Source organism: Chinchilla lanigera, unplaced genomic scaffold (assembly GCF_000276665.1).
Source record: "Chinchilla lanigera isolate Chin_1 unplaced genomic scaffold, ChiLan1.0 scaffold00001, whole genome shotgun sequence".
Lineage (NCBI taxonomy): Eukaryota > Metazoa > Chordata > Mammalia > Rodentia > Chinchillidae > Chinchilla > Chinchilla lanigera.
In genome coordinates, this window is record NW_004955402.1 from 35,009,436 (window position 1) to 35,032,873 (window position 23,438).

The window sequence follows — 23,438 nt, forward strand, 5'->3', positions numbered from 1 at the left end:
TTGGTCACGTCAAGTTGCTAATTTCTTATCAGGGATGCCACACAAAGGCAAAAAGGTGAGAGCCTCCCATAAAACATAAAAGTAAAACTGTACATTTAACCAAAGCTTTGCAATTTAGCTGTACTTGGAGAGAGGAACACCAATAAAAATTGGGTATTACATATTTCATTAATGACGCAGGGCCATTGTTCTAGTCTTTATTTTTCTACCTTTAACATGGAATTAGTAACATAAGCTTCAAAGAACTGCTGTGAACACTAAAACATAGGTACATTCACAATGGGGCTGAAATTCGTGTCTTGCTGCCAGGCAGGTTGAACCACGCTGATGGTAGATGAATGACTGTCCCATTGAGTGGCTTTTTATTAATTAGTAAAAAACACCAATAAAAGTGATTAGATCTGTTTCTACCACCAGTGGTACAAGCTGCCCAATGGGACAGTCATGCATGTACCACTGGTGGCTCAAGCAAGCAGGAACTCATTAAAGGAAATGACAGAGGTTCAGTGAACAAGGATCTGAAAAGTGCTTAAGTGATAGACGCTGCTAGACATGCCTGACCGCCTCAAGACTGAAAGCACCCTTAGGAAGGTCTCTGGTTTGTAGTTGCATCTGTGTACAGCCCATCTATGGGCTGATGGTGATTAAGTGTCAGTCTTTGCCTTCTGTCTTTGAGGAAGTCTGAACTGCGCTGGAAGGCTCAGGGTGGAGAGCTTCTGGTCTCCTGTGAGGGTCTTTAGTTCAGAACCCCACCTGGCTGATCTAAGCACAGCTGGTCACCACCACCACATCTCAAGGAGCTCGGAATGGGGAGTAGAACGGCAACAAGGTCACTGGTTCTTTAGAAATATTAGCTGGAGAGCAGAAAGCTAGAACTGTGGTGGGTGGGTAGGAAAATAAAGGAGTACGTTACCTTTCAAGAATAGATCAGGGACTTATTTGTCCTCCAAGTTACCAGTGTCTATAAATTTCAATGCATATGCCCTTTGAATCATCAATTTCACTTCTAAGGTTTTACCCAACAGACAACTGTACAAGCAAGCAAAGATATACATGAAGGGCATTCACTGCCGTTTTATTTCAAATAGCAAACTGCCAGTAGTTGTTTAAAATAGCAAAAGTAAATATGTATTCATGTGGAAAGATGGCCAGGATACAACAGTTACTGAAAAGTTAGAGACTAAGTATATATACTGTGATCAGTTAATCTTAACAAGATGTACCCATATGCTTGGATAAGCAGAATAGGAATTCATCAGAAGATGGGTCAAGGAGTAAAAGAGATGGCTTTCATATATTTCTGCACTATTTAAGTTTTTATGTGTCTACATTTCATTTCCAATAAAAATCCAGTATCCCCAATCTAAAATGATACCCTTGTACAAAAAGGAGACTGTTATCCTTAGAAAGGCCTCCTTACAAGGTCAACCTCCAGCTGGTGTCTGGAAACTTTGATTTCAGGAGAGCTGTCAGCATTCCCTAGTGAAACTGGCTCACTATCCCTAAAATGACTGTGTAAACAGTATGGCTAGTGTTGAATATCTGCTTTCCTCCTGAATGTCTAGAATTTTGGTTCGTGTGAGGTAGAGGGTGCCTATATAACTGATCCTGAACAAAAACCCAGGATACCCAGGCTTAGGCAACATTCCCTGGTAGATATTTTACAAGAACTTTTACACTTGTTTATGGGGGCAGGAGGAATTCAGCACACTTTGTGTGAATCCACTGGGAGAAGACAGTTGGAAGCTTGTGCCCAGATTCCTCCAGATGTGCTCCATGCACCTGTCCTTGACTTTTTGTATTTTACGTCCATTTGCTGCAGTAAATGATATCCTTGAGTATATATGCTGAGTTCTCCTAGCAAACTACAGAACCTGAGGATAGTCTTGAGGTCTCCCAACATATCTCATCCTTTTCCTTACCATCTTTCTCCTGACTTTCATGGCATTACCATAACTTGTACTTCATGGTAATGCGTATCTTTCTGCATTGTGTATATGTGTAATAACTGTATATCTTTTTCACTATAGCAAGATCCATGAGGTTAAGTATATGTGTGGCACCACACAAATATTCGGTAAAGGTTTTAAATAAAAATAAGGGAGAAAACAGCCACTAACAAAAGATGATCTTTCAGAGACTTTCTTGGCAATGTTCTTTTTTCAGGTTCTGGCACCCCTGAGAGTCATTCAAATTGAATAATCAACAGTGGCAGAACCAACTCTGTATCTAATGAGAACTCTCTTTTGTGTTCTCCTTGAAAGAAGAGACTGACACCTGAAAGGCAGAGGTTCCTAGGCCTGGGAACCGCTGTCAGATATACAGGAGGTCACTGGCTTCACAGCATTTCAGGACACCAGGGTAGGGACAGCGCTCCAGTGCTCACACTGTCCAATTATCTTCTTTCTCCGTGGCCTGAGGTTCCTCTTATCCCCTTCCTGCCACCACTCTTGTGAAAAAAGGTAAAACTCTTGTGTAACTATCATAGACTGGAGATTTAGAAATTTGAGGAGCTGAGAGGTTAATCTTGTGTTGAACTCTAAAATCTGTCACAGCAGACAGATGGAGTCACCTTCACCCACAGCCAGTTGTTCCAGTGACCTGTTCACTGACATTCCAGATATCCAGAGGTGACGAGGAGGAGGAGTCTGCCCTGGGTAGTCTGCATGCTGCTACCAACTTAAATCCTCCCTACATCCTCAGGCTCCAGGGCCATGTGACATAACAAGGTTTGCTAGGCTTTCTGTCCTTGGGTCCATTTTACTAGGTATATTTTCTCCATTCTATCATCTTATCCTATTGCATTCATCTAAAGCTTATCACAAAGAGAAATTCATCTGTCATTTTCACAGTGTTATCAGGCTCTTGCAGTGAATTCAGTGCCACATGGACTATGCGGAAAGCTTCCTAAACCCTGTCAACTTCTTTCCTGGGTTTCCTCTGAAGGAAAGCAGCATCTGCACTGTGTGGAATGCCAGTATGCGGGGCTCCACAGCTGTCTTCATGATTCCTCTCTCTTTGAGGTACCAGTGCACACCTTTTTCAGGCCACAAGAACGTAGCAACTACAGTACAAGGCAGACTGCCTTGTTCATTTTTGAATGAGAACAGGTGGGTCAACAAGGTGTCTCACAAGCAGGTGCTTTAACAAATGTATATGGGAGTGGGTACCCTGTTTCCTTTCCCTGTAGAATGGATGTACACAGTATGTGCTCTTTGTGCTATGCTCATGAGGGAAACCGCTAAAGCTGGACATAATGGAAAGATTCCAAAGTACATTTAGATGTCCCTTAACTCTCACCTTCGATTCCGTTAGATTTTGGCTATAGAGGGGTTCTGCAGACTGACTTCTAACAGAAACTGAGTGCATGACTACCAACATACAAAGGAAGGAGATGGCAGACAGGTAACTGAACACACACCAGCACCATTTTCACTGTCACACTCACCACTATCCCTCCTCCTGATTGTAACCTCTCACCCCTCCCCTGTGGCCTTCCAACAGCAGGCATCTTTCCCAGTCGTCTCTCCCTACCCACCCCCTTGCTTTCTTCCTCTCATCAGGCTATACTCAAATGTATTCAGACTGAAATAACTAATGAAGCCCTTCATCTTTGCCTTCCCTGTGTCTGAATTCCTACAGTCTACAGTGAGCCTGACACCAGCTCCCTCAACCCAGCTCTGGGTGGACGCCTTTGCTCTGCTCCCCATTCCCGATGCCCTTTACCTTGCTGGCCTTCAGGATGTTGATCTGCTCTTCATACACTGTGTCTCTGTTTTTCTCAAGAAAACCATCTGAAAGGTACTCCACCTGGGGCCACAGTAATGGAAGGAGAAACAGTGTTAGTGTTCAGCCTAACCAGGGACCTCCAGCAGTTTGAGTACTTGAATACAGTAATACCTTGGTTCATGAAGGCTTCTGTTTGCAAACACAATTCAGTTTGCCATCAAAAGTGTTCAGCAAAATTTTGCTTTCATTTAAAAATCCACATTGAATGATAAACATGACCACGGTCCTTTTCCCCACACAAACACAAACACAGTGATCTCCCCCAAAATTGTAAAACAAATTAAGTTTGTAAACCGAGGCACCACTGCAGTTTTATCTCATCCATGTGGAATTTTCTAAAAAGAGCTCTGAGTAGATGGGAAACTATTTAAAATGCAAATTCAGGAAGCCCTTAGGACTGACAGGGAGAACTGAGCATTCACTTTGCAAGAGAAAATATTGTCTTACAAGGGAGCTCTCAAAATAAAAGGTTTTGTTAGGGCTCCACAGATGAGTTTCTCAGTCACACCCCAGACCCACCGGTCAGATCATTTTAACAGATCTCTAGTTAATTTACATGCACATCACAGTCTGAGAATTAAAAGGAAATCCAGGGCCGGGGATTTAGCTCAGTGGCGCAGCGCCTGCCCACCTGGCAAGCGTTAGGTCCTGCGTTTGATTCCCAGTACCCCCTAAAAAAAAAAGAAATCCACCTAGAAAAGTTATGTATCGATACCCATCACTGGGGGAGAAAGCGCCCTCTTAGCCCAGAAGCCTGAGTCTACTTCAGGCAGGGATAAGGCAGTACCAAGGCAGTAAGAGGACAGACACCTTATCTGCAAAGTGGACAACAATGAAGGATGTGCTGGACATGCGGGGCTTCTGGAAGTGCTGGCTGCTTGAGTGCCGGTCATATAGCTTCTGAACCCAGTTCTGGTCAGTTCCTTTGGGGACCTGCAGAACCACAAAATAAGGCAGAGTGCTTTGTGAAGAGGAAAAAGGAATCAAAGTGTCACAGTGGAGGGGTACGGTGGCTCTGTAGGGTGCAGTCACCTCAAAGCAGGACCTTCACTAGACTGTGGAAAGAATGACTCAACCATGATGTTTGGGGTCATGCACAGTTGGCCATCAACCCACCATGAGTGGGTTGTCACCCGCTGAAGTGTGCCGGCTCTCCAAGGGTCTGCTGCCTGGCAGAAGTAGGAAGTTCAAAGATGATGAGAGCAGAAGCTGAGGCCATGGGACCAGTCACACCCATGGATCCATCTGAATTACGTCTTCCCCGCAGCATCATGGACACACTCGACCCTCACCAGCACAGCACGCGCTCCCACCCTGCCTGCTCTGCAGGGGCCTGCTGCACGAAAACCCACCTCCTCCCCAGGCTCATCCACACCACCATCCAGGCTCAGCCCTATCATCCTTTTCTGAGAGGTCATTTCTGACCACTCTTGACCTTGAGTCTCCCTGTTCTGAAATTCCTCATTACTGAGTTTTTACACACACACACACAGAATTCACCACTGATTTCAGGGTATTTTAACTACACACAATAGGTCTCTTGGGTTCAAGGACAGACTACACCTTACTGCTTTGTTTCTTGCCACTCAAGGACCTAGAGTTGGGCTCTTGTCACACATTGGGTACCAAGTATCTAGAGGCTGATCCGCCTGGGACTAATATCTCTGCCTCCCCTCAAATGTAAATTCAGACTTAGAGCTTTCACTCCATTAAGACTTCCTAGGGGCGGCCCCTTTCAATGTCTCTATGGATGGCTTCAAAAGTGAGCAAGCACCTGGTTTCATTGAAAAGATAACAGAGTCAAGGTGACTACAGTTCAAACTGTCAAGGATACAGCAACTTGTCCAATGGCAAGTGCTCCCTCCTGCATCACCCTCCACATCCACTTGCCAGAATAGGTCCAGTTCTCAGTGAAGGGTCACTAATTAACTAACCCATCATTAATTTAGGTTGTATGTCTGGATCAAGCAAGGATGAAGGTGACCCTTTTGTAACCATTTAAAGTGGGTTTTGCTTAGTAAATGAATAAAATTTGTGTCAGAAAGAAAGTGCTTACATACTTGAGAACAAACTTCTTAAATCCTTTGTAAGCAAACAGATTTTTCCTAAGATTCAATGCGTATGGTATTGAATACACAACTAGTATTGAATACCCACCACTATGTGCTATAAGAAATTCAAGGAAAGAAAATGTTTTCTTGAGGGAGGCTATTAATTGTGTTGGGCAGACAATAAAATATATTTAATTCAGCATTTTCTATATATACACGGTTTTATATTTGTCTACAAGCATTCCATGTTTAGAACCACCAGGTATGGGGGAAGGAGGGGTCACCCTGGTGGGGCTCTCAGGACCAGTTAGGCCGAGGACAGGCGCAGGACAGACCTTGAGGGACTGGCCTAATTGGGGCAGGAGAATCATGAGAAGGCTCACCTAAGTAAATATTTAAATCTGCTGGTAACAAAAATCACATTGAAAATAAGATTGGACTTCTAAGAGAAGACCCCATATATGATCCTTCATATTCAGTAATTCATATTGGCAGGAATGAACTAGCAGAGGAGACCAACAGTCAAGGTCACGGTGTATACATATTTCTTAGCACGGATGCATCTCTCTTTTTCCTCCCCATCCCATCTCCAACTATAAATAAGGACCAGCAGAAATTTATACTGATTAAGATTCTCAGGGAATACTAATAGTGAATGTCCACAGTGCTTCAGGTTTGTCATGCAGTTTCCTACACATTTGAGATGTAGCAACTCATTTAATCCTCCTGTCAGTCACTTTAGAGCTGGGCAGTATGTTTGTACACAGAGAAGAGGAAATGGAGAGAGGTTAAGTAACTTGCCTATGATCACAGAGCTGGAAAGCAGGCTGGACCTAGGACATGTATTTTTTGCTACTATACAAACCTTGGGATCTTCAGCAGAAATTATTCTATCACAGAAGCTATAATCATTAGTCTGGGATGTCCCCTGGGGGCAAAGCCTGCCCCCCAACAAAACTGCAGACAGGAGACGTCTGCTAGGGACTTCACAGCCAGTTATTCAGCTCTGTTTCTTGTCCCGGTCCACCTGGACTACTGCCACCAGTGACTGCCTCTCCAGACACTGTCTAGTCCATCCCATATGTCTGTGGCCCCCTGATGCTTCCAACCTTTGCCAATTTCACATCACCACTGCACCAAAGCACCTCTGGTCCCCAGTTTCTGAGAGGTACTCTCTGCCCCCTCCTTGCTGTAACCAAAGCCCAGCTGGGCGCAGGACTATACAATCCAACAGCTCTCCAGGAGGAGGCAGCTACGTCCTCTGCACCCAGCAGCACCCAGTGCTGCTTTAGGGCTTTACTCTTCCGCCCTCACACCAATTCCTGCATGCTCAGCAGAACACCAATTCCTGCTGGGTCTGAGAGGACTTCTCCCTCCCTTCACGCAGGGGCTGGAGGAACTTACACAGAAACTCATCTTTCCTTCACTATTTTTCCTCTCCTTGCTGATCTAATGTCATGTAACTGTGTTGCTGTCAAAAAAATAAGACCAAGTCTCACCTTTCTGTAGATTAAGACAGGCTCCCAGCTCTAATCGGGAGTTGACCTCAAAGACTCCTCGATCTCATTTGTGCAATTGTGCACTCAGTTACTCACTCTCCCCTCACAGGGCAGCTCCTATCTTCCTCCAGCCACTGCAGGCTTCTGACCTGCCTCTGCTTGGCACACGCCTCATTTCCTCCTTCGTGGGAAAATGGAGGTTTTCAAGCAGGAAACCGCAAACTCCTGCTGTAACACCCACAGCTTATCTGCCTCCACGGCCACTCCTTTTGCTGCTCTTCCCCTGGGGAGAAGTGCGGTCCTCCAAGCCGGCATCCGACCCAGCCAGCTCTGCCTCCTGCTTCTCACAGCCAGGCTTACAGGAGGACAGTCAGACTTCGTATCTCCACGGCTTCACCTCCAATTACTGAAATTCCACCTCTGACCAGGCCACTCCCTTGGGACTTCTCTGCCCAACAGACTCTAAATGGCCTCTCCCATTGCTGAGCTCCTGGACGCCCAGTCCACTTCCTGCCTGCTCACTCCAGACTCTCCAGTCAGCTTAAGGAGATCTCCAGGGTCCCTGGAAGATACCACAACCCTTAATCTAAAAACAATAAACTCTCCTGGTGGCAGGATGGCCCCACTGTCTTCAGCCTCATGTCACTGGGAAGCCACAACAAGGTTAGGAATGTCCTACTACTCAGCTCTTCAGCTGGGTTCTGCGAAACAAAACAATCCACACAGGGCAGAGCCTGCTGTTCCTGACAAGCCTGTCTGTGAGGAGCCCCAACACTGAGGTCTCTCCAGCCTGTGGCAGTAATTCGTATTTTTACTCACTGTACTGTAACTGCTTTCAGGGATCAAGCCATCACCGCCAGAAGATTTCTGTTAAAATGCAAATATTCACCCAGCAGGAAGCATACACTGACCTCTCTTATTCTATAAACCTAGACTAACTCGTTCCCCTAAGAGGGAAGGGGCTGAGGTGTGAGGCCCTGGATGGCAGGATGAGGCACCAGAGTGACTACGGCTTAGGGGAGGGCAAGGACTGGAGAGTCCGTCTCCCCACACCTGCCAGCAGCCTCAGAGCACATCACAGACTAGAGAATTTAGGTAAGAGCAGCCTGGAAGTTGAAATTTCCTACAAACACCTCTTTGCTACCCCCCAGGATAGCTGAAGCACTGTGTAGTCTGCAGCTTGCTCAGGGTCTGACTATAAATGCTGGGGCTTTTCCACCGAAAGAAACCTGAGTGGTTTGATGTTGTGGTCCCTACACCTCCCCTGCAGTTCTGAGACCCACCACAGGCCCTGGGGAGAACCACCACCTCCCCCTCCCCCATGTGCTGCCTTTCGGTTCGCAGCCAGGCGGGTCCATGCTTCTAACTGAAACCCCAGCTCAGTGCCCTGCTCTCCAAAGCACATCTCCAGGAAGGGATTTTCCCACTGGCTGCTTTACACCACCAGTCCAAGCCTCTCTTGGGTTTGTGTCCTGTCACCTGGGAGGTCACAGACCTCAGTCCTGCACAGTGAGACCTCATTATTCTTTCTCATCCCACAGAAGATCTGAGAGACAAGAGGAAAGGGATGTGTCGGAGGCAGCTCTCACGGTTCAAAAGGCTTCATCCTGAGGGACTCTGCAACAGACAGCTGGAATTCTTCAACCTGTTCCGCTCAGGGTTACGGGTGCTTCCAGAAGGGCCCAGCAGGCTACCACCAACTCCATTTTTTAAAGTTAGATTGTTACACTGTAATTTTCCTACAGTAAAGTGCACCCCTTTAAAGGGATCAGTTGGATGACTTTTGACAAAGGTAATGACATCTATTGATTTAAAACCGTCCTGCTAGATGCTGCAAATTATACTCAGTCACTCTGACTTCCCAGAACAACGAAATCTGGTGCAAAAAGTTTCCACACTGTGGGCTTTTGTCTTGCTCCTTAGTTCAGCATTTGTCTCGCCTCCCAAGCCACACTTGTGGTCTTGGCCACCAGTGTGTTTCGATGTGTCACATTCACAACACTACCTGGCAGCTTGACATTTCCAGCCCCCACCAGCTCCATGAGCAGGAGAGCTCAACTTTGGACAAAACCAAGGAGCTCAGGGAGGGGGAATCACAGTGGCTGCATGTAGCTCAGTGTCAGTTTGAGTTGGTGCCCCTTTAAGTCACTCTGCACTCCGTGCCCCTCCCATTTCTGTTCACTGGTCCAAATAAAACCTTGCCCTTCTTCCCTTGAAAGTCAGGAGGGAGGTCAATTTCTCCTCTTCGGGGCTCTCCCTCAAGATGAAACACCCAGTATGTGCAAAACATATTTTTGGCATTTGAGGGATTACTGTGGCAGGAGTGAGAAATAGTTTTATTTTCCCATAGCTTGCTTTAAGTAAGATAGAGGCCCACATGGGTGCTCCAGGTGGTGTGTGTTCAGAAGGAAGAGAGAAGACAGGAGAGTCTTGGGCATCTCTTGGACTGGGACTATCTCAGGCTGCAAAGCTTAATGCTTTGGGGAGGTCACTTTCATAAGTGCCGAGCATGGCTTGTTTTGTGGGCCTTCCTGCTTGAGTCTGGCTTGTTTTCTCTACAACTACTGCTTCTGTGTGCTCTCACACCACTCCTGGAACATCTGTTCTGAGTCCAGCACTGGTCCAGGGCTTCCCTCAGGGGCTGAGGCCCAGCTAACTCCACCCTGTGCACTGGGATTCGTTCCCATTGCTGCAATTTGACATTCTTGTGAGATGTTCCTTTGGGTGCTGGCACCTCTCAGCTCCTCAGAAGACAAGGCAAAACAAATCTACCAGTAGCCCTACTTTGCTGCCAAGGGCAGGTAAATCACTGGGCAAAACAAATCTACCAGTAGCCCTACTTTGCTGCCAAAGGCAGGTAAATCACTGCAAACCCATTAGGCAGCTGCTAGTCACAGAAGTGGTCTTCCTGAAGCACTGGGATATTTGGTGAGAGCCTGTAAATCAATGTCCCTTGGGGCCCTGGTTTAGAGTTAGTTAACTCTTCACCCCAGAACCTATACGGACAGACGGCCAGCCCCTCTGCATCCTCAGGGTTGTGCATGACCCTCACCAGCAAGGAGAGGAGTGAAAAGCCAGAATTTACTTTGAGCAAGGGCTGGAGAGCTACACTGGCCCAACACCCTAGAGGCCCAGGCTAAATACAGGACCAGGGATTGAGGGAGGCTGTGGAGCCGGAGAAGATGGTCACTGACAGGAACCCCAAAAGAGACTGAGCGGGTATGATCTTGGCTGAGCTTGGGAGGAAGGGTGTTGGCTGTGTACCAGGAAAGTGAGGAGTTGACAGCAGGAGGGAGAATGGAGGGCTTGTGCTGTGATGTCAGTAGTTTAGCCAGCGCCACTCAATCTGGAGACAATTATTTTACCTTGACATCAACCTCACAGATTGGGCAAGCCTAGACAAACACCCGGCAAAGCAAAGGCAAAACAGGGGCTGGAGATTTAGCTCTGCGGCACAGCACCTGCTTAGCAAGTGCAAGGTCGTGAGTTCGATTCCTGGTACCAGAAAAAAAACAAACAAACAAAAAAGCAAAGGCAAAACGAATACATGACATGACAAACACCTGACACTGAAATTACTCCTGCTTAAACACTGACTTTGAAGATAATGCTTCTGTCTCTAAAGAGATATTGACACATTAGGAGGTAAAAATGTGCCAGCTGTAGGATTCAGTGTATTTTCACTTTGTTGCCTATCGTTTTAATCCTTCCCTTTCATTTCAAACTCAATGAAAAAAGGAGAAACTCCCTAACCACTGAGCCACATCCCTCAAGGTGTAGGAGAAAATGTCAACGCAAAGGGGCTCATCCCTTTCAATACAAAGATCCATGTAGCTTCTAGAACATTTTATTGGTTTCTATCATTGGAGGAATGAACTGTTTACCCCCTCAATCAAGCAAGCACAAAACTGGGAGAGAGTAAAGATCAAAGCCACTCCCATCAACCCATAAGGCAGGAAACCAGAAGCCAAAGAAGTTAAGCAGCGATACTGGGAAGTTCTGCAGTAATAACCTCACCACCTCCCAGCGCCAAAGGACTGAGAACTGAGCCAAACAGATACCAACATTTCACTCTTAATTAACTGGAAAGGTAGGATCTTGGGACAGACACAAACCAATAACCTCCTACATGCAGAAGACACCCCTGAAGAACAAACCCTGCCTAGAGAGGCCTTGATACTAGTGATAGAGCTACCTACTACAAAAACTTACAAGGATCAACACAGAAAAGAAAACAAAAACATTTGAAATAGAAAATGACCAGACGCAGAAGCAAAATGCAACCTCAGACACCCAGGCCATCCAGAACAAGTCCAGGAGACAACAAGATAGAGGAAAATGGAAGACACACACCTGACATTTCTGAAATGATAGCAATCAAAGTAAAGAAACAAATTCATGAGCTATAGAGGAAATCAGATCAGAAATAATCTCTCAGGTTAAAAAAGAAAAAGAAGTTAAATGACTGATAAAATCCAGTTCCTCACACCCTACACTTCCAAGGCTGCCAGGTGCTTTTCCTGTCATGCTGGGTAGAGTCCATGAAAGCCAGGCAGAGGGAAATCTGTGAATCTCACCTGCTACCATGCCATGCAACTCTACCACTCACAAACCATTTCACACTGCAAAAGTGATCCTGGGTTTTGAGTCCTCACTGGAGATACCTGTGTAGATGCTGATCCTCTTGGCACCTGGGACATTTGAGGCACCAAATCCATGCCACCATGTCATGCCAATCCCTAACAGCTGCTGCCTATTATATCATATGCCAAAAGAGGAATATATTTACCAGGACAACAACATTTGCCCATCATACTCAACGTATGCAGAATAGATAACAAAGCTTCCTCCACAACACCAAGGCCAGATAATCAGAGATCAAATCCCAGCTTTGAGATTTCATATGTTCCCTTGCATTACACAGCTGCCCATTGTCCCACAACTCGGGCCTAAAACTGAATCAACTCAATGACAGTATCACCAGTTTTACCTTACATTCTTCATCCAACAAGTCCAGGATACCCAGTTTAGCTTCTATGAGATCGATACAAGGTTGGTTATCATAGAAATCAATCAAGGTCCAAGGGATTTGCTCCTTCATATATTCTTCTTGCTCCAGTTTGAATACATGCTAGGAAAAGAAATAAAAGGTCAAGGCAAGTGAAATGTAGACAAACCCTGACTTCCATTTTCCCTGAATTCTCTTCTGGGACCTAGAGGATGATACACAGCTATTAGAAAAGGTTTGGACACTAAAGTATAGTCATGATTACAAAACAGAGGAGCTTGGTGAGTGATTTCTCCATCCCTATACAAACCTCTCCTTGGGTATGTTAATAATTCTGTGTTGCTATTGCCCAACCAATCATAAGAAGCCCCATACCTGGCCTGAAACTGCTTAAAAACCTTGAAAGCCCAGGCTCAGATGAGTTGGAAATCAAAGCCAGGGGATCACTTCCCTTCTCAGCACAGCTGCCCGAGTCCTATGACCTCACTAGCAGTAAAAAGCCAGTTCTGAAAGCTGGGGGCACCATGAGGAAACCCAAGGAAGGTCAGGGCAAAGCTGTAGCCCACTGACTTCAGGTAGAAGGTAGATGGCCCCAGCAGGGAATCACTCCAGGAAGTGTGAGCCCCCCCCCGCCCCCAGGATCATAAACCTGACATACCGAGTTGAACTGTTGCTGGAGCTTTTCATTAGCAAAGTTGATACAAAATTGCTCGAAGCTGTTTACCTCAAAGGTCTCAAACCTGAAGAACAGAAAGAAGCAAAGACAGAGCTAAGAGACACCTCCTTTTATGGAAGCAATCAATGGGACTTTCACAAAGCTACCCTCATCTTCTGCTCCAGGCCAGCTCTGCCTGAAACACACTCAGTTCCTCTGCTCCGCTCTTGTGCTCAGAGACCACTGTCACAGGTCAGCACCACAGACCTTCAGTAAATTAGCAAAATAAAATATAGCTATTTTGATAACTACAAAAAGAATTACAAGAAAGACAATTTAGGGACAGGAGAGAAGGTCAGCCATGATTCTTATGTCAACCATGAATTACATCTCAGTAATCTTCTCTAGAAGATCAAAAATTTTGAAAAAAATTACAATTACCTGCACAATTTTAGCTCTTTTTTAAAAATTTAACTTTCCATTACAAACAACTGCCCACACTATTCTTCAAAGGCATTTCGATATCAATGTCTGTCTTGCCAACCAACGTATGGATCAGGCTGTGATCAGAAACTTGGGATGTGCAGAGGTACCAGGTAAAGGGGACAGGTGGTGCTCAAGTTCAGCTGCCCACTCAGAAACCTGGGATACCTTATCCCAACTCACATAAAGGAATCTCCTGAGCTGCCACTGGTCCCATACAGATTTATCATAATTTAGTCAATCTATTACCAAAGGACACTTTCTTTTTCCAGTGTTAACTGCTATCAAAACTGACAATAGCATGTACAGTAACATCTTCAAATTCATGATTCTTTCCTAAGTGTGCTGTCCTAGGAGAATTACCACACCCAAGAATACTGTTTCTTAAAAGGCAGAAGCAAATTAACTTCCAGAAAGACGAAGTTATGTTATTATCTCACACTTAACACCCAATATATGAAAGAGCCTTATTCTCCTAACACTAGACAACAGTGTTTCAATCATCTTTAGAGTTTACACGTTAAGAGGCACGGATTTTAGTACATTTCAATCCATTTTTGACAAATATAGAGTAGAAGGCATATAGAGATACAGTTGCAGTAAAAGAACATTTTACAGGTAGAGAATGTTTTCATTCCTCTGAAAATTTCTCTTCTGATCCATCCAGGTCAACCTACCCTCCCCGCACTGGGAATACTGATGTATCAAAGCTCTGGTAAATACTGCACTTTAACTTTTAAAAATCTTGGTCATTTGGTATGTAAGAATGTATTTGGATTTCAATTTCTTTGATCCTTAATAGAGTTCAACATTTCTCTACGTACTAGTAATCTGTACCTTGTGAATTATCTGTGATCCTTGGTAAGTTTTGTATGGCTTGAGTTTTAGTATTATTTATTTGAGCTCTTCATACTTTATCTTATTAACACCTTCATCCACTGCGCAACTCAATGTCTGACATATGGGTCCATTGTTATGTGGAGAGGTGGGGTCCACAGAGAGCAAGGGAGCTGAGGATGAGGCTTGGTGCAGCAGAGGGAGGCAGGGGTCCTGCCCATGGGCCATATGACCTACACTATGGTGCCTGAATTTTACCCCAGGCAGTGGGAAAATTTGGAGGATTTCAGATTAAGAAATGACAATTAGATGTGTGCCCCAGAGACCAGCAGGAGAAACACTGATTTAGGGGATGGTGTATAGAACCAGAGGCAGGAAATAGAGTGTGGAGGAGGAAGCCAGACAAGATCCAGTCAAGGTCTGACTTAAGCCAGCTGAACAAGTAATAGAAAGGTTCTCAAGGCATTAAGGACAGTGCAGAGGAGAGAACTACAGATGACCAGCAGGATGTGCACGTAAGACTCATGCAGTGGACGGATGTGGTACCACTCACCAAGCTGGCCACTTAAGCATTGGCAGCTTTAGCTACAAGTGAGTGGGATTCACCATGCACACTCAACAGCGGCAGCAAGCTGCGTTTGGTGGGAAGAATGGGGCAGAAATTAGCAAAGGAGAGGCATGTTTTTCTAGTTCACACAATAGGCTGAGAACCAGCAGTGGCCCTGTTCAAAAAGCATCCAGACAGCTAAAGTCCCAATGTCTTATGAGTTTTCATTTAATGCTCACAACCACTAAGAGTGGGGTCTATCATATGTTAGTTCCATCCTACAGTTAAGAAAACTGAGGCAGGAGGAGATTAAATGACCTGCCCAAAGTTAGAGAGTCAGTAGGCAGAAGGACAGTATTTGAAATCAGACAGTCTGATTTGAGACCACAGTCTTAATTGAGAGTGGTATCAATTCTCATAAAAAATTAAGATGACTTGGAAGGACTGGATAAAGAGGGTTAGTTCTCAGAAGGGGATGGGCTGAGACTTGGGGAATGGAAGAGGCAGTGGCACTACCACCAGGGGACCAGGGGCTGAGGACCAGGGGCTGAGGACCAGGCTTCATCCAGCCTTCTCCATCATTTTTGCGTCCACTCTTTCCTACTCAGTATTATGAACAGCTGATTTTCTGTCTTATATAAAGTGTCATGCAAGCCCTTCCAAGTACTGCCCTTCCTAAGTACCACTCTCAGAAATGTTAGCCCTGCCCCGGTGAGGGTTGGGTACGGTGGCAGTGGAGTAACAGCACATTGTACAGAGGGACCACCAAAAACGGACGCATCGGATACCCAACAGGGCCGAGTCAGTGCCTGCAAAACATCAGGTTTCTCCACATCCACTTCCCCACCAAGGTGTAAGCCATAGAAAGTGGGAAATCTTGAGATCAAAGGAGTCAACTGTTTGGACACAACCGCATCAAAGTACAGCCTTTGGCCATGTCCACGTGGGAGGAATAATTCTAGGTTAATAAAACAAGATCAAAGTTGCAAATCCATGCTAGGATAAAGGAGGTCATCCATGTGCAGTCAAGGCCAGGCAGAAGAAAGGGACTGTGTGGACCAGTTATTATCCTGGAGTGTAGCCCTGCCAGCCTGGATGACAGTCCTGCAGACTGAGTTATGTCACTTAGGACCACATTCCCTCCCCTCTTCTGGAGAAGTTGGTGATAACAGCCAAGCTCAGAGAAAATTTAATTAATAAAGCCTACAAGGAAGATAAAAAGAAAGCACCCCAGCAATTGGCCAGATAATAGCAACTGGATATGCTGGCAGAGCTCACACTGAGCTCCACAGATAGAGGATTTAAGTATCTTTCACTTGTCATTTTTTAAAGGTTTACATTGGTAGCACTTCAGAAAGAACATTCTCATTAATTTGAGATAGCTGAAATTAGCTCATAATTTCCCTATTTCTAAGATATTATCTGGTAACAATTCCTCTGCCACCTAATATAATTACTGTAATGCCAAGGGCCAGAGATGAATGAGGGGGCCGGTTAGCTTAGAAAATGACTAACCTCGGCATGCCAGAGTCAGGGAGATAGGGCCACTTCTCTTTTACAATGGAGTTATATTTGTAGTAATTCTTCCCATCAATAGAGATGACTTTTAGAAATAAACACAATAGGTCAATTTATAGTTCAAAGCATTAAACTGTTAAAAGGAAATTTATATACTAGAGAGAAATGGATTTCTCCCATAAAATCAATGCTGAGAACATTCAGACCAAAACCCCTGGGTGGGAGGAAGGTCAGGACTGAGTAAGGTGGAGGCACAGTCTCATCTGCACTCCTAGTGGCACAATGGTCAACCTTACTTCAATTTCCACCTATGTTCAAAATGTCAGTTGAAAAGTATACAATTTCTGTCATTCTACTCCAATTTCAAGGTGTAGTAAGGACCACAAATGCCTCTAAAAATAAGGCAGCAACTGTTGCAGAGTGAAATGGCAATAAAAAAGACATCAAGCAATTATTCTGAGTTAATTATTCAACTCCATTAACCTCTCACTCTACAAGCTAGGGAGAGCAGAGGGTCAATGTGCTGCTTCACAGCTGGGCAACAGTTCCGGCTCTCCTAGCTCAGCCTACAGAGATCACACTCAGGCAGTTTACCTTTGGGTTTCCTATATAGGAGGCATTCCAGGGAAGGATTAAAAGTCATACAGGAAAAATAATGTGAGGAAATTTGTTTCAGATGAGCCTTTTAAACAGGGCCAGACAAGTGATCCAAACATCCTTTCAAGGTCTGCATCCATCCTGAAGTTGATGAAATCTCACAAGGGCATCTTGGGTTGTGTTAGGGTAATGCTCTGACCTCCCTACTAAGCAATCTTGAGCTGCCATCTGCTTCAAGTCCTTCAAATGGCAGGACTTGAATTCTGTCCTTGTGCATTTCTCTGCACCTAGATCCATCCCCCACCCAACTTACCCTTCAGAGAGAACACAGCCCAAGGCACAGCTCATCCCCAAGGCAAAGAGCACTTATTCTTCTTGAGGACCTCAGTCCACTCAATTTGGCATATCGACCAAGTCCTGCTCCCCTCCATGCCTGGAACCACGGTTTGGGACAGGAAAATGCTCACAACATGGTAATGCTCTCCAACTCATCAGACAACTGTCACAACAGCTGTGAGAGTTGCAAGGAAGTGCAAGTCACAGTTGCTGCCTGAAAGAGCTACCAGGAAGATGATGAAAAGCTGACATAAAAATCTCTCCATGGGGTATAAAGTTTATGTGCACTAGGTTTTTAAAGGAGAGTTTAGTCATGGAGGGGGGTACTTGCATGGACAGAGAGAGAATGGGACTTCATCTGAACCAAAACAAGTGGGAGGACCACACTCCAAAGGACTGGCTTCCCTAGAGAAACTCCAGAAGGTTGGATTTGGCTTTGGAGCCCTGGGAGTTATACTGCTTTCCTGGGAAGCTGCAAAGTCCAAGGTGAACCTGATAGCTTCAAATGATCTGGTAGGAGTGAGAACACTGTGGTCAGCTGTGCACATCCACCCCAAAAAAGACATGTTCAGGGATCCAGGGCCACCCAGGACAAGGCCACTGTTTACAGGCTAGGATAAATACAATTCCTGCATATCTCCCTGTCCATTCTTCATGGGGATCTTTTTATACTGGACTCAAAGAAGTTCAGTAGTTCTCTCTTAAAGGCTATACTGGGTCTGTAAAATTATCTGTACACTGATTCTGCAGAGTGAGGCCGAACAAATAAGACAAACCATCAAAAAAAAAAAAAAATGAAGGCAGTAGTGGTCTAACATACAGAATAGGAAAAAATATTTGTAGATCATATTTACAATAAGGTGTTAATATCTAGAATATGCAGAAAACTCCCAACACTCAACAACAAAACCAGATTTTAAAATGGGCAAAAGAATTTGAACAGACATTTCTTCAAAGACCTACAAATGGCTAAAAGGTACATGAGATGATTAGGAACACTATTACTCATGAGAGAACGGCAAATCAAAACCCTTCAGATATCACTTTACATCAATATGATGGATACTTTACAAAATAGTGTTGGAAAAACACTATATGTGGAGATATGTGAAGCCCTGTGCAGAATTGGTAAGAATGCAAAATGTGTAGTTGCTACGGAAAATAGTGTGAAAGTTTCTCAAAAATTTTTAAAAAATAATTACAATATAACTCAGCATTCCAATTACTAGAATTCAAAGCAAAACCCTTAAGGTAGGAGGATCTCAAGTTTAAGTCCAGCCGGAACAACTTAAAGAGACTCTGTGCCAAAAAATGTAAAAGGGCTTGGTATGTAGCTCAGTGCAAAGATCCTGGGTGCAGTATGAGTACAGGGCTGAGGTGACAGAGGGACCTGGAAGAGATTTTCATGTACCCATTTTTATTGTATCTATCTGTGGATAAATCTTATAAACATAAACAATGAAATATTAATTACTAAACCCTTAAAAAGAAGGAAATATGATCACATGGATGAACCTGAAGAACATTATACAAAATGAAATTACACAGTTACAAAAAAACTACTAGATAATTCCACTTACATGGGATATCTAAGAATGATGGTTGCCAAGGGACTAAGAGAATGAATATTGGGCTTAGTGGGCATAGAGTTTTAGTACTGCAAAATGAGATAGCTCTGGAAAACTTTCACATCAATGGGAATGTAAGTATAGTATTCAACAGTTCTGAACTGTACAATTAAAGTGGCTAATGCTATGGTTTTCTCAATTACAAACTTTAGAAGTATTTAAAAAAATATATCATTATAGAGCACCAAAAAGAACTGGATGCTAATTTTGCAAGAAAGTGACACAGAAGCCTAAGAAAGATATAAAATTCCAGCAAATCCCATTTCCTGTTCCTGCAGTCCCAAATTCCCTACTTTGTGTCCCTGCTTTCTCCCTCAATGTTTCTTAGTAAATACATGCATCTACTTTACCTTGCATTGCTCTGAAAGTCTTTAAGGCAACTGTCCTCAGCAAGAACATCATGGCCATAGGCAAAGCCCTTGCTGTCTTGGCATTTTGAAGACAGAAGTCAAATGCAAACAAACATGTATTTTTTTTCTACACTGAACCCCTTTATTTCTTGTTGCCTCAAGAAGGAAAGAGGAATGAAGGACTAAGGTTACAACTAATCAAGCCACAGAGCCAAATGCTGGTTTATGCAACATGGAAAGGAAATCCCAGGCAAAAGCTGCCAGGTTCTCCTCTATTAATTTCACCCTCTGCCTGCTAAGAAATATTCTGTAGGCAGCTCCACAAATCCTTAGTTAAGGAGAACAGCTTGGCTTGTGTTGGCTAAATTGCTCAGGGTATAGGTTGCTTTGCACTTTTTTGAAGCTGGGGCTGGGTAGCAAGGTGAAGAGTGTAAGCATACTAGGACACTGGATGTCTGGAACCATGCAAGACAGGTTGCAGGAAAGGGACTCACCACAGTCCTGGAAGAGGGAGTCCACAACCTTTTCTACTCTACAAGCTACCCACCAGTCGGAACATCATGACGAGAAGGGACGTATGGGATGATGCTAGCTTGGTGTGCTGCTTGCTTATTCATTGATGTGTGTGTTTATTCATTCTGGATATCGACTCTAATGAGATTGTAAGTATTTATGGCAAATGTAGGGCAGCTCAGCTATAGCACAGAATCCTTTTCATTTCTGCCTTTAGAATGAGCCTGACTGCTGGGCCAATAATACTCTGGGTAGGTGCTGCAATTCATCTGGGGATGGTTAGATCAGTGGAACAAATTAGTGCTCACTCATGGGGGGGTCACAAGAACAATTCTAGCCTCACTTCCTGCCTTTGTGCATTTCTAACCTAATGAGAGGTAAGCACCTGCTTATCCGTTCCCTCTTAACAAATGGGGTCTGCTGTACTCACAAACATCCCACCATTCTTCCTCTTTTCTCCAGATTCCCACTGTTCTGACTACAAGTGACAAGGAATAAGAAAATCAAAGGTAGCAGGTCAGCCCAAGGACATCTTCTCTGGGCACCAAAGCAACCCCATTGACAAATGAGAAAGAATGAGAGAAAATGGATGGGTGGGATTCTCCCTCTCCAGTGTGTTGCTCACTTCTGGTAACTGGAGATGGCTGCTTTAAAAAACACAGGAGAAATTCAGTGGGTTTCTGGATGGTGCCTGAGTCCATAGAGTAAGACAGAGGAGATACCATAACTGAAAAAGGGAGATGACAGGAAATAGTTCACATATTTTAGTTCAAGTTTTCACCAAAGACTTTTCATTTTTCTCCCAGATTAAGAAGTGATGTCACTAACCTGAGAGACCAGAAATAGTTCATCTAGACTCAAGCCACCTGCTTTTCAGTGGTCAACCACTTGGTTTTAATCTCCTGAGGGTTCATGATGCAGCCTCTGACCAGAAGAGAGCCTGGAGTAGGCGTGTGTGTGGGACCTTCCTGGTAGACTGGACTGCAGCGAACATGCATGTTGTATTTAAGCAATATCTGCAAGGGCATTCTCAGTGCCAGGAGCCCAAAGGCTGCCAGCTTGTTCGCTCTGACCCCAGCTCATACCTAACTTGTTCTCTTTTCCTCTCCCTGTAACGTATAAACTTGATATTGCACTGGGACAGAACATACTTGGGCATTACTGGAGAGTAAATCACTTTATGACATAGCTTAAAAAACAGCAAACTAGCTTCTGAGAGAGAACAAGGATGTAAAAAAATAGTGTGCCTTGAAGGAAGTAACACTAAAGTAAGAAGGTCCCAGTGGGCTGGTCAGTGGCCACATGCCATGTGACCTGTGTCACAACCTGTACTCCCTGGAAGCTGCTGCCAGATGCTCTCAAAGGAAACCATAGGCTGCTCTGAGACAAAGGAGACACACAGGTCAGGAGCTGGCACTCAAACCAGGAGACTGGATTGTCACCCAATCTAGTGACAACTATACCTTTCAAATCACAGACCAGATTTCCCTGTAATCTCCGTCACGATATCTCTCCTGTGGGAAACCACAAGACCTTGGAAAAATAAATTCAATTAGGAAAATTAAATGGCAAATTAAAGCAAAAAAATCTTAGTTTGCATGAGCCCAAGAGACAGCTGCAGACTCAGCAGGCCATAAGCCCAACTCGCAGAGTCTGCCTATCAAGGAGCAGACTGTCACTCGGGATCTTTGGGAAGGCAGCAACAGTCCTTTTCTTAACAGTCCTTTTGAAGGCACTGTTAAGAAAATATGTAAATCAATAGAACAGAGGCATGATGTTTTACATAACAGCAGCAGGGAAGTCCTAATATTTTCACATACTATTCACAAGTCTGCATACTAATCTTCCTGTACAGGCAGATTACGGAATCCGGTCAGATGCTGCAGCCTGGGTTTCTCCGGGTTTTCTCTCTGAAAGCAGCACTGAAGGTCAGTATTTTGGGAGATCTAAAGACCTGAAAATACTCGAGGTAAAGGGAAGCATAACACAGAATCCATTACTGACAACCAGACACTGAGTTTCCGGAGAACACAGATTGTCCTGTGCTCTCACAAGAGCAACTGCAAGGGCTGAGCATAAAGTGAGTGCTCTACTGACCGGAAGGAGAAAGGCTGTCCAGTCACTTAGCTGAATCCAAGAATGAGAGCACCCCTAGGAGAACATATCCTCCCATTCCCTCTCCTGGGCGATTCTCCACTGTTGGCTGCTCATCAGCCGTGAGGTTTCCTTTCAAACCTTTTCATCTTCCCTCCTTCCCATCCTCTACCTTCCTCTTTTTAAGAACCCAGCTCAACCCTCACCCCCTGTACTTTCCCTGACGGTGCAAACAAGTATGCCTTCCCTGGCCTTCAAGCTCACATAGCACAAATGTCCAAACCCTCAGATGGACCAGCTCTGGCAGTTTCTTCTGATGCCTCTTTCATTATTTAATTCAGCATGCTCCTGAGTCTTTGCAAAGCCAGAAATCGTGTTTCATTCTTCCTTTTCCATACCATGGGCTACTGTTCTTCTGATGCTGAAGTTCTATGGGTATAGTTTCTATTTTAAGACAGAGCCATGACTTCTAGGATTTAAAGACTCAGGAAGATTTAATCTATTCTTAGCTTAAAGAGGGCAGGACATGGCTAAGAAAAGAAGGGCAAGGGGAGGGTGCCACCCCATTCATATGACTTCAAGTAATTCTAGATGTATCTGGAAAGAAATGCAGAGAGACTGTGGCTCAAAACTTCATTTGAAGCTATAGAAAGTGAAGACCAGAAAGGGACCGTGATGTTTAGTCATTCAGCTACTGGTGACAACACTGATACAAACGCCAGTTCTCTGGTGGCTCGTTAAGTACACTTTCTACCATGCCACACTGCCTTGGCCTGCCAAACACACACTGTTATATATTACAGTCTGTCTTAGTTATTTTTCTCTCATTGCTGAGACAAAATACCTGACACCCAGAATTAAGGAAGGAAAGGTTTATTCAACTTACAGTTTGTGGAGGTTTCAGTCCATACTGGACTGGCTCCAAGGCAGAGTGGCACATGGCAGAGGTCAATAGTTCATGGTGGTGGAAAACAGCAAAGCAAGAAGAGCAAAAAGGAAGAGCGGTGGCAAGTAGCCTCTTTCCTTTCCTTACGTTGTATGCAAACTATCCGCCCCAGGGCGGGTGTAGCTCTCACACCCATAATCCCAACTTTGGACCATGGATCAGTCATAAACTCTAGAAGCCTGCAACCATGACTGCATGAGGCTTTGAGGGGACATCCAGATACAAACCACAGCACAGCCTTTTCAATCAGTCTATGATTCTGAAGGGCAGAGAAACCTCAAGGAGGATCACACAACACAGATCTGTACAGCACAGTGCAAAATTACAGTATTAAAATCATCACCTTGACTGATGATATAGTCAGAAAGGTTGGATGGTTGACTGAAAACATAACTGAGACACAACACCTGGTAGTAACTTCCCAAATGATGCTAGGCAAGTCACTTACCTTTCTGGACCTCGGTTGCCCATACTAAAAATGGATGTCTACAGGGTTTCCAAATGGGGAAGTTACTAGTACCTATTTTTCCTTAGGTCTATCCTCTATTTTGTGGGGTACATAACCTCTCTGGTCTCAGGCCAATAGT

General features: G+C 44.5%; 1 protein-coding gene across 1 annotated transcript in view; it reads right to left on the reverse strand.

Moving 5' to 3' along the window:
* The window catches only part of Myo5b (myosin VB), a gene marked incomplete in the record, with an annotated part of 354,780 nt that overhangs the window by 116,784 nt on the left and 214,558 nt on the right, over window positions 1–23,438 (reverse strand). The window contains 4 exon segments of the mRNA XM_013510622.1: window positions 3,727–3,810; window positions 4,600–4,722; window positions 12,330–12,470; window positions 13,006–13,087. Of these exon segments, the coding sequence (XP_013366076.1) occupies window positions 3,727–3,810; window positions 4,600–4,722; window positions 12,330–12,470; window positions 13,006–13,087 (430 nt within the window).